This window comes from Apaloderma vittatum, unplaced genomic scaffold (assembly GCF_000703405.1).
Source record: "Apaloderma vittatum isolate BGI_N311 unplaced genomic scaffold, ASM70340v1 scaffold6737, whole genome shotgun sequence".
NCBI lineage: Eukaryota > Metazoa > Chordata > Aves > Trogoniformes > Trogonidae > Apaloderma > Apaloderma vittatum.
This window is the reverse complement of record NW_009727749.1, coordinates 59,731-70,734: the sequence shown is the minus strand read 5'-3', so window position 1 is coordinate 70,734 and position 11,004 is coordinate 59,731. Positions and strand designations below refer to the sequence as shown.

General features: G+C 42.3%; 1 protein-coding gene across 1 annotated transcript in view; it reads right to left on the bottom strand.

Annotated features, from left to right (window-relative positions):
* CREBBP (CREB binding protein) overlaps window positions 1–11,004 on the bottom strand; it is a gene marked incomplete at its 3' end in the record, with an annotated part of 74,999 nt that overhangs the window by 17,370 nt on the left and 46,625 nt on the right. Inside the window, exons 14-19 of the mRNA XM_009873788.1 lie at window positions 9,729–10,148; window positions 8,917–9,096; window positions 8,501–8,687; window positions 4,415–4,533; window positions 4,040–4,279; window positions 3,512–3,600 (exon numbers count right to left, since the gene is read on the bottom strand). Of these exons, the coding sequence (XP_009872090.1) occupies window positions 3,512–3,600; window positions 4,040–4,279; window positions 4,415–4,533; window positions 8,501–8,687; window positions 8,917–9,096; window positions 9,729–10,148 (1,235 nt within the window). The remainder of the gene's footprint in view (window positions 1–3,511; window positions 3,601–4,039; window positions 4,280–4,414; window positions 4,534–8,500; window positions 8,688–8,916; window positions 9,097–9,728; window positions 10,149–11,004) is intronic.

Here is an 11,004-nt window from a genome sequence, read left to right as displayed (position 1 = left end):
GGCGGGGCGGGGAGGGGGATCTGCAGAGCGATCTGTGTCCTCCCCGGGCCAGAGCCGGGGCTGCGTTACCACAGCGTCATTTACAAGAGCCTGAAAACTTCTGTGAACGCCGCCAGCTGGCTCGGGCTTCAAGAGCTGCCCGGCTGGCCAAGGGGTGCTTAACGCAGCGACGCGCCGACGACTCCCCTCTGCTGCGGGGATCGGCACAAAAGAGGAAAAAGGTGTATTTTATTCTAGCTAATAGAGCCCGTTACTGACAGATCCACGTAATCACCTTAGCAGCCGGGCAGCTGCCTCTTTGATAGGAGCCACGTGAGGCGAAATGCCCGGCTCCCCGCCCGGTGGGCTGCTTGCCAGCCCTACCACGAGCGAAACTGCAAGTCACTTCTGCCGGGGCAGCTCAGCTCAGGATTCAACACAGTCCCCTCCCAAGAGAAAAAACAAACGAGGCTTTTGGAGCTGATAATGCAACAGGACAAGGGCAGGAGGGGAAAAAAATAAAAAATGTATTCCATTAGTCTGTCATCATTGGGAATGACTGTATATACACGCTGGTTATTGGGCAGGAATATCACAGGGCAATTTCAGGAGGGGAGACACTGCACGTTGCATTTACACCGATTTCACGTGCGCCTCACTCCGTACCCTTAAATTGATCTAATAATTCTTTTGAAAGAAATCCAAATGTGACAGCTTCTTTACATGTTGTCCGTGTCCTTTTCCCTATAATGTACTGCTTTAATTTTTAATTCAATTAAAAAAAAAAATCCCAAACCATTAATTATCTTCCTTATTAACAAGGCTGCTCATTTCAAGAGCCTGATTGGGAAGGACTGAAACGCAAGAGGACCCAAACACAGGAGTCAGAAAAAAAATCCATGGTCAAAGCTTCTATTACAACTCTGCTACATTTAAACAATTCCAGAAAAGGTTAATTCTGATCCATTTCCAGAATAATTTATCAGCTTTCAAAATTCTGATAAAACTGAGGCTGCCTTCGAGGCTTCGGTTCTGCAGTGTAACTTAACGCTAGCAAGAGTCGAGCCTTAATGCATGATATCGAAATGAGGAAATAAAAATTGAAAATACAGTGAAAATGAATCACCTAAAGATCATGAGTCCATAAAATAACAAGGTGAAACAATAGCTGTAACCTATGAGTATGGACCCTCAGAAACAGAGACTTGCTTGTAAACCCACTGACTTTTGCATGTTGTTACAAATACTCAGGAGAACCCATGGAAAGCAAACAACAATTGTAACAGTCACGGAAAATCCAAAGAACGTACTTATTTTACAACATCAAAAATAAGCTTTTCAAATGCAGACTGTTCAGGTGACTGATTCCCCTTTATCAAAGAGCAACATTATGGTTCAACACCAAAGTCCAGACAATGCTCTATCTCTGCATTAACAGGTGAATTTCCCACTGTAATTAAGTGCATTCAGAGGAAATTCTAAATCAGTAATTGGATGCCGGTACTGATACAAAACATCAGTTTTCTCAACCGAATATTCATACACAATGTGTATTTTTCTGAACACTAATGTAAACTTCTGCCTTATATGGAAGTCAAACAGTTCTATCCCAAATAATTAACTTTCAGTCATTGAACTGTAGTGCCAGAGATCATTTATTCAATGGTGCCTAAATATTCTTAGTTGTAATTTAGTTATGCAATAGCTGGACTTCAAGTACATTCAGTTTTGTCTGTTTTGTAAAGAGGAAAAGTCAAGAACACCTGACAAATTAAAGATCTGCTGGAACCACAGGATTTGTTTTTCACCGATTTGCTACTCAGTTGAGGAGAAAAAAAATCTAAGATTTGAATATCACTGTCACAGGAAACGGTTAATTTGACTGTTTGAGCTATACAGCTGACAGATACAGGCTAAGTGTGATGATGACTGATCTTTAGGAATAAATGGTTAAAAAACCCAACCCAAAATCCAATTCATCGCTTGATTTAGTTGGACTGAAATAGAAAACCTCAGCCCTCCCCACAACTCACAAACCACCTGAAATCCCCAAACCTCAACCCTTTCTCAGGACATCTGGATGAACAGAAACCTACACCTACTTCTGTCCTGCTGCTGCCTTGCTCACGCCTGGACTAACCACCTCCCTTTTATTACTCCACCTTTAGATTAAACTCAAGGTAAACAGACTGTCACATTTCTAACAGGTAGGAAACCGAAATACTGCATCACGAGTCCAGAGGAACCCACTGCCCCACCAACCCTGTACTTCTCACTAGCCAACTAGCCACCAACCTCGCCTTGCGTGTAATCCAAACCATTTAATGCATACTTAAACAGGAAACGTGTAACTAAAAGAAAAATGACCTTGCTGTCCATTATTTTTGAAGTTGCTACTGAGATTGCTACCTGGATTCATAATATGAAAAGTATTTGAAATTCTACCACGCAGAGTCAGTATTTAAGGGTTGTATTTCCTCCGCTTCCAGTGCTGAAGTGCCATCTCTTCGCATGCGTTTTAATTGCTTTATCTGCTTTCGGACTGACTTTTTTGGAGTTCCCAGAGGCTGCATAAACTCTACATATAATGTAAGGTGACACGATTTCAGCTCCCACACTGTGCTGCTTCAGCCAGGTGGTACCAACAGCCTCACACCACCCTGCGGCGTTTGGTGGCGTGTCGGGATTGCCCTCAGGGACACTAAACGCAAGCGCCGATTAGTTTTGTGACTTAGATAACCCCGCTGAGCACAGCTGGCAAGAATGCCAAGCCTCTGGAAAGCAATTTGTAACTTTGTTTCAAAAGTTTGTGTCTTAGCCCATTTATGGTTTGCGTATATTTTTTTTTTTTGAGGGGGGAGGAACATCTAAGAAACCAAAACCAAAATCAAAGCAAAGTTCTAAGCTTGCTTCATCATAACAGAACTATTGATTTAAGCGCTAAGTGGAAAATTAGTATTATAATATAACAATTGTTTAATAATCTTACAAGCACCAAATCCTAATACTAATTAAAAAAATAATAGAAACTATTGTTTTCACAGCTTCTCATGGAGTCTCTGGGTAGTTTTCAATGCCAATTCACAGCTAATTTAAATACAATTAAGTACTAACTAGGGAGAGAGAACCAAAGTCTGGCAATCACTGCACCCTTTACTTTGCAAATTTTGGCACTAACTTCAGAACAAACCTGTATATTTTCACAATTCTCTCAGAACAAGGTAACACGATTTCTCGGTGACTATTTGCTCTTCTGCCCTTCTCCCTCCAGCAAGCCCTGCTACTCATTTTGTGGAAAGCACGGACAACTTCCACCGAAGCGGTGCGGGGCACAGCCTGGCTAACAGCAAGCACTTAAGTACAGTGCGAATCAAGCTGCAGTAAAGGAAACTAAGGGTCACCTGCGAAAAGACTGCATGCAAAGATGTAAAAATAACAACTTTCTCCTGACTTAGCGGAGAATTCAAAGGATCTCAATTCCAGAATAAGGAAAAAAAAAAAATCCCACAAAAAACCAAAGTTGAGGACTTACCTATTCTGGTAACTGTAGTAGGCAGCATCACGAGGAATAGTACACAACTGCTTGCCGTAGCAGCACAAGGTCTGTGGAGAAAACTCATACTGCAAAACAACGGTGAGAAAAGAAGTGTCAAAAGGCAATCTTAGCTTAATCCTATCAGGCAAAGCTGATGCCTATCGATACCATGCCACATTGTTACACTTCTCACACTTTTCCAAGCTATGTAAATACATAAGAACAACTCAATTACAATTACTAACTATGCAAGTTAAACAGCCAACCTGCCAACCACCTATTGTATTGCAAAAGACATGGGAAATAAGCAAAGCACTTTAACGGTGCTAATGGTCAAAAAAGCCGTTCTCTAAGAAAAACACAGTAACAACAGGATAGCAGCAAGGATGTTAGCTACCCTTTTTTAGCTCTTAGCATGCTTCTAATAAAGTCATACTTTTGCCAGTACGCAAAGCACCCGCTCTTTTTCTGACTCATTAAGCTAAGCCCTTTGGAAGAACGCCACTCCAGCCATGGAATACGTACCTTTCGCCCACAACAGTAGCCAAGAGATTGCATAACGGGATCAATTTCTTGTTCAAACACCTCCGCGAGCTTAGTGCAAAACTTATAGACCCTGGAAGTCTTGCGATTGTAAAGCCAGGCATTGTTAAACATCAACCAAACGTCATCCACATACTGCCAGGGTTCTTGGTATTGCCCAGTATCCAATTTGCGTTTAATGGTTGAAAGATCCATAGGGTTCTTCACAATGTCGAAGTAGTCCTTCAAAGACACAGAAAACCCTTTAGTTTTAAGAGGTCAACTGTTCACAATACGCCAAACAGAAAAGACAGAATGTTGACACGAGCAAACACAAAACACAAAAACATTTTTTGGTTGTTTATAATGCCAACTCACCGGAATCCCTAAAAGCTGGGGATCCACAGGTTGTCTGAAAGGTAGAGACTCTGGGTCCTGTCGGTACAAAGCTTCAAGTGTAGGCATGAGAGCTTGGCGCAGCTCCTCGGGTTTGAAAACTGTTAAAGAAAAAGTCAGAAAGGTTAGAAAATGTCCTTCCGTGTTTCCTCACCTCTTGATTTCCCCTCACAAAAATAAAGACCTGTGTTAACGTAAAAATCTGAAGAGGGGTTTCCTGATCCGCACGGCTGATTAGAGGCAAAAATTACAATCAGGAGGCTACCGCACATCTTTTGTGTTGATTCAGATCACAGTTGGTGATAGTTCCAGAACAAGGAGATAGGAATAACTGTACATATTCTAGTGCATTAAAAAAAAAAAAACAAAAAAACCCCAAAACAAAAGCAAAACCACACGCTTACCCAGAACCAATCAATTAAATCACTTCAACACAGATGAACCTCAGCTCTTCAAGAAGAGATTAAACATATTTTCCTCTCCCTCCTTTCTAACCCTGTTTGCTATTTCCAAGCCAAGATTCTTCTAGCAAAAACCACCGTAGTGGACGGGGCCGAAGAGCCAGCTCTACAGAGAGTAACCAGAAGCCTTGAGAGCTGGCACAGGAATTTCCTGGCCATAGTATACAAACAGTCCTGGTCCAATGGACTGTTAATTGATTTTGAAAGTGTTAATACTTCCAGATTTCTATGCATCATTACAACCACTTGGCAACAGTGGCATGGCAACAGCCAGGTTTCTTTCAAGAGTGGATGACAAGGACAAGAAAGGCAATGCGCTTTCTGAAAAATAATGATAACTTGGGAGAGCTCTTTGAGCGTCTCAGCAGTGTAATTACATTTATTTCTTTAGGAACAGAGACTTTAAACAGGGAAGAATGCTTGTAATTGAGAAAAAGACAGCTAAAGAAAGCAGGATGGCATCTAATATTTATCTACCTGGCTGAAAGGAGAACGATACCAATAAAATGGAGCAATTAGGAGCTCCGTTGAAAGCACTTAAATCCAGGGCTACAGTGACACTTTCGAGGCTGATCACTGCTTTTGTCACTCAGACAGCATTCCCATAAAATATAGATCGCTTTTCAGAATTTCCAGTTAAACATCTACAATTTTTTAAAAAGTTCTTTTTATCCCTTTTTCATTTGGGTGGTATTTCCGAGAGGATCGCTTCAGCTGTTGCCACAACCTCAGTTGTGACAAAATGGCAATTCTTTTCCATATTTACTGATATAGGCACTCCCCTAGGAAAGGAATCCTGCCATATAGTCTCAAAAGTTTTATAAACAACTACTAAACTATGCTATGGAATTCTCAAGAACAGAAGGAAGTGTTAAATCCCATTCATGAGGAAAAGTATTTTTTTTATTGCTTCTGGAGCCATCCTGCTCTGGCTTAGGCAGTTCATAACCTGAAAATCTGAATTATTTCTTTTAATGAATTTTAAAGGTCGAAAAGTACCCTTTAATAATCTATGCTGGCCACCCGCTTTACACTGCTTTTAGAATTTTCCCTGTATCGACCCCTGTAACAACGCAGCACTAAGCTAGAGTACCTCTCCAAATAATTTCAATCTTAAACATAGATTTAGCACAACTTTTGCCAAGTTCCTCAAAGTCTGATTATCTTTGATGATAAAAGTTTACAATCTACTTGCATTTTGAAGTTTGAAAAAATAAATATCTAAATCCAGTTATTTCAGTTTACGACTTCACCTAAAAACAAAGAAAAGTTGCCTTCATCTTCAGCAATTAAAAAAACCTGCTCTGCCTGCAAGGAGTATGACTAATCACAGAATATCTGATCATAGGATCTCCCTATACATGGGATTTTACAAGAAGTTTCTGTTCTGCCCTCTCCTCATTTTCCAAAATTAAATGCTTTCAGTTCTCCTCCCGTAACTAGAAGATCTTTGTAAGGAGCTGGCATCCAGTTATCCCATTTTGTCTTGAATGCGTGGGTGGTAAAAAGAAAACGGGATCTTTGCCTGAATCACGATGACGTATTATCTGCCAGAGAAGAGTATAATGCTACCTTTTTAAAATCTTTATTTCAGAGGAAACCCTGCTTAAGATTCCTAAAGAGAAAATTTGTAAATGAAGACAAAGACATCTTCAAAATAATGAGGACCTGCACCCAGAAAAGCAGTCCTTTGGGGTCCAGAGGAAACTTTTCAAACATGAAGGTACTGAGGCACAACTTTCTAAGTTATCTTATAGCCCACGCTTCATGGCGCTTCCAGCCGCGAGCCTTCCCCCTGGGAGCTGCAGCACGTTTCTGCGACGTCCCAGGACACTGTGGGGTGCACCCCCAGAATCAGGAAGGAAGAAGAGTTTCCAATACTTCTGTAACCCATGCAGAACTCCAGACGAGTCTGATAAATAGTTTTAAAATATCACATAACCCTCAAGTACCCTTCACAGTATTTGCTCTTGAAGATCTCTTGGTTTATTTAGCATTTTAATACAAACGTTCTATCGAAGTTGGACAAACTACTTGGTGAGAAAATGTCGCTGTTTAAAATTGCGTGTATGGTTGTACCCGCCCACGCTGCACACGTATTATACTATACGGTTACTCGGTGACAATCTTTCCAAGATAAAATTGTGTGTTCCAAGACTTCGATTTGGAGGCATTGGAAATATGTAGTAACTCAGACTTAATCAGCAGAACGAGAGAGTGCAGCTTCCACAGGCTAATTCTGCATGAACCTTCCTCTTTGAACCACTCGCCTCAATTTACTCGCAAGCACACTCCTCCTAATGAGCAGCAGTAATTCCTTCCACTGGGAATACAACTGGTTTATAAATGCTAATAAGCTTTCCACTCCTTGCGGTACTTTTTGTTTGAAACGGGCTCTGCCAGTCAGCTCTGCAGCACACTCTGATTTAGCCGGCCCATAGTGCTACAAACTGAAAACACCATCTACAGGAAAGCGTGGTTTATAGCGATTTATAATAAAAAGATTATGTTTAGTAATTAAGTGTAACCCCAAACATATACAGGAGATCAAGACTCAAGTGCACAAACGTTAACACTCCACGATTACACGATCACATTCTGGAAAGCGTGCACCCATAGTGTTCTCTTAACGTAGTTACACGCAGCTTCCTTTGCAAGGGAAGAGGAGCAATGAGATGCACCATCACTTTCCCTTTTCTGACACTTGCAGCATGTTGAGAGCTTTCCTTTGGTCAAAAACTAAAACCAAACCACAGAAAGCAGCATCTCAGCAAAGCAGATGCTATGAGATCTCGAAAAAGCCAAGGTTTTTGAGTTCAAAAACTTAATTCTGCAAAAAGTCTACACTACAAGTGGAGTAATTTATTTATGTCTGTTTTGAGAATCTTGTTCATTTTCCTAACCCAGGGCATGCAACCATTTATATAGGTACATGCAAGATCTATAACACCATCAAGTTTCCTTTTGGAAAAACACATAGTACAGATACGGCCACACCTAAATTTAACCTAACCCTGTAGAATAACTGAAGAGACCACTGACCTAACTATTTGAGGAGAAAGCTTTCAAATGAACACTATGCTGTGAAAAAGCTGAAGTCTACTGCAGCAGTCCAGTCACAGAAGACGGATTCAGGAGAGGAGTTCAAGCACCTACTTCTCAGAGAATTGAGCGCTAAATCTCCGTACAAAGGCGGCGTGTGCAGCCTCTAAAGGAAAAGCAAAGCAATGGATATCCTTGGCTACAGAGAGGACCCTTAACTACCCTGAGCTTGCCTGCAAGAGCGTTGGCCAAGAAGTACAGGGAGAGATTTATGTGTATAATTTCTCCAGCAATCACCCCCTGGGTCATTCTGGGCAGAAACAGGAACCTGCCAGAAGGCCACTGGTATCAAGGCTGCAGTTACACGCTTTTCTCACCTGTGATTCATGAAGCACTAAAGGAATCCTACTTTCAAAAATAAGTTAGGCAGCAGTACTGATCTCCTAGAGCTCCATGTGGTGGAATACGTGTGCAAAACAGACCTCCCAGCATGAGCTGAGACCACAGAAAACCACTGCTAGCAAAAACAAAGCACACAGGAGAAACTCAATTTTCATACACGTACTTTTCTTGCGGGGCTGAGATGGCGACGTGGATTGCGAAGTGGTTCCATTGGTGCCACTCTCCTCTTCCTCTTTAGCCTCTACTTTTATCTCAGGCTTCTTTTCTTCTATTTCCATTGGCTCCTGCTTCGGTTCCGTCCCATCTGTTTCTTCTTTTATTTGTGAAGATCCTTGTAAATCCTCCTCCACCTTAAGAAAGGATGCAACGAGATGCACGATTACGTCTACAACCCAAACTTCAGTAATCAAAGTATCAGCTTGAGATTGTCAAAGCACTCTCCATCCATGGCTTTCCTCAGGACAGTTACTTTCCAGTAACTACCCTCCTCTCGCCCCTTAGCTCACCGATCCGGACACATCATTAAGTGCTTTTATATCTATCACTGCTTTCAGTTAAGCTGTATAGAATCTCATTTACCTCAGTCTTAGCTTCCACTTGTGTCTCACTAGTCTCTGGCTCAGTTTCTTCAGTTTTAACTTCTGATTTGCTTTCTAGCATTGGTGCATCTGGTCCTAGTTGCTGGGAATTCGTATCAGCACTAGCAACTGAGGCAGGGGTGGGGACCCTGTTATCAATACTAGCTGCTGCCTGGGATAGCTGTTGTAAAAACAGTACAAAAGAAAGACACTGCATATATAGAAATATTTTCCTTTGCTAAAAATGAACAGCACAAAAAAGAGACATAAGATGATATTCCAAAACAGTGCAGAACATGGATACAGGAGCTCACTGTAGCCAAGTTTCAATATCAAACATTTAATAACTCTGCTTTACAGAGGAGAAGCCAGGGAAGAATGCTGCCTCAAAGAGGCTTCTTTTACAGAGAAAACACCTGCCCAGGAAAACACTGTACATTCCTTGAACCGTGCATTCATCCTGACTGTATCTTAAAAGAAAAAAAAATTATGCAAGTCTCACGATCAGAAACAACCGATTCTCATTAAGGTCAAACATGGCATTAGGCCTGTTACACCTCATCTTTCTGCACACTGCTGCTGTTTTTACTGTGAGCAGTTCCAAGTCATTCAATACACCCCCCTCCTTCAAACAATGCCGAGAACATCTCGACGCACACACTTTTACACATCTCTGCAACGAACCCTTTGGTCTAAAGTAGAAGCTACTATTGACAGCTATGGGCTCTATGCATTCACGACACAGTGCTACACATAGGGAGAACTCTTGCGGAACGTCACTACACAAGGAAAATGTAACTGGCTGGTACTTACTGGAGTGCCAGGTGGCTGCGCCTGCACGGAAGTCGGCTGTTGCTGCGAAGGCTGCGGGGTTGGCACTGACGGGGGTTGCACGGGGGTCTGAGGTTGTGGTGTGACTTGCGCCTGTGCCGCAGTCTGCCCCGTAGGTGTACTTTGGGTCTGTGTTGCGTTGGGAACAGAACCTGGCGTCGGCGTTGGTGTTTGGCCTGAAGAGGAGACCGGTGTCGATGGTTGAGTGGGTGCTGCTGGCTGAGGAGGAGTCATTACAGTTGGCGTTTGGTGCTGCATAGGTGGCATCCCGGCAGCAGTGGACACGGGAGGCGTAGTCTGATGTAAGGGCGGCTGGGTCACCGGTGGACACGGTAACTGCCCGCTCTGCGGTCCTAGCATGTTCATGGAGTTGGGAAGAGCAGCACTGGGAACCTGCCCCTGCTAGAGAGAGAGAAAGAGAGATTCGCTTACAGATTTGTGATTCCCAAAACTGGGACTTGCACTTACCCTTCGAAGCACAGCACCAAAGTTTTTAGAAGTGTACTCTAAGTCCAAACGCGAGATCAGCTATAAACAACTGCTCTGATTGCAAATGACTACCCTCTGACTTCTCGTTCTCACCAGCACTCACTTACAGTCCTTGCTCCCAGACCTAGATATGCCATGTACATCTTTTTACATTAATTCTACCAGCACAGAGAGAGAATCCTCAGTATCTCCGAGGAACACAGAAACCCACAGGCAGACAAACTATAAATCATGCCATTAGGTGGGCAAAGGTCAGACTCCACATACAAAATGGGCCAGGACTCCAGAGCAGCCCTGCCTTGGAAGACAGTTCAACACATACAATGCCTGCCCCATCACACAAGACTTGAGAGGGTTCTTTTCTGTTTTCCTTTTTTTTTAAAAAAAAATTCTTATTAGGTAACTCCAGATACTTAAGGAAACTGTGAATCTGTTTTGCAGAGCAGCAACAATAAAGTATTCTGGGTGTGCACAGACTCTTATACTATACATTTTACTAAAGATTGCATCAGATAACTAGTGATAAAAAAGAATCAGATGTACCACTTGTTTCTACAAATCTAAATCGATTAGTAGTTCCCCGCAGAAGAGGATTCAAATGTAAAACATGCTTTAGTATTGCCCGTACATAGTTTTATTTAACCAAGTGCATTAGGGAAAAAACAAGTTCACCACAAAGGTAGTCAAACAACTGAGCCAGAGCCTAAGAGATCGTAGATGCTCTGTCCTGAATGTTTTCCAAACCTGACTCAGCAGAGCCCTCTGTAAC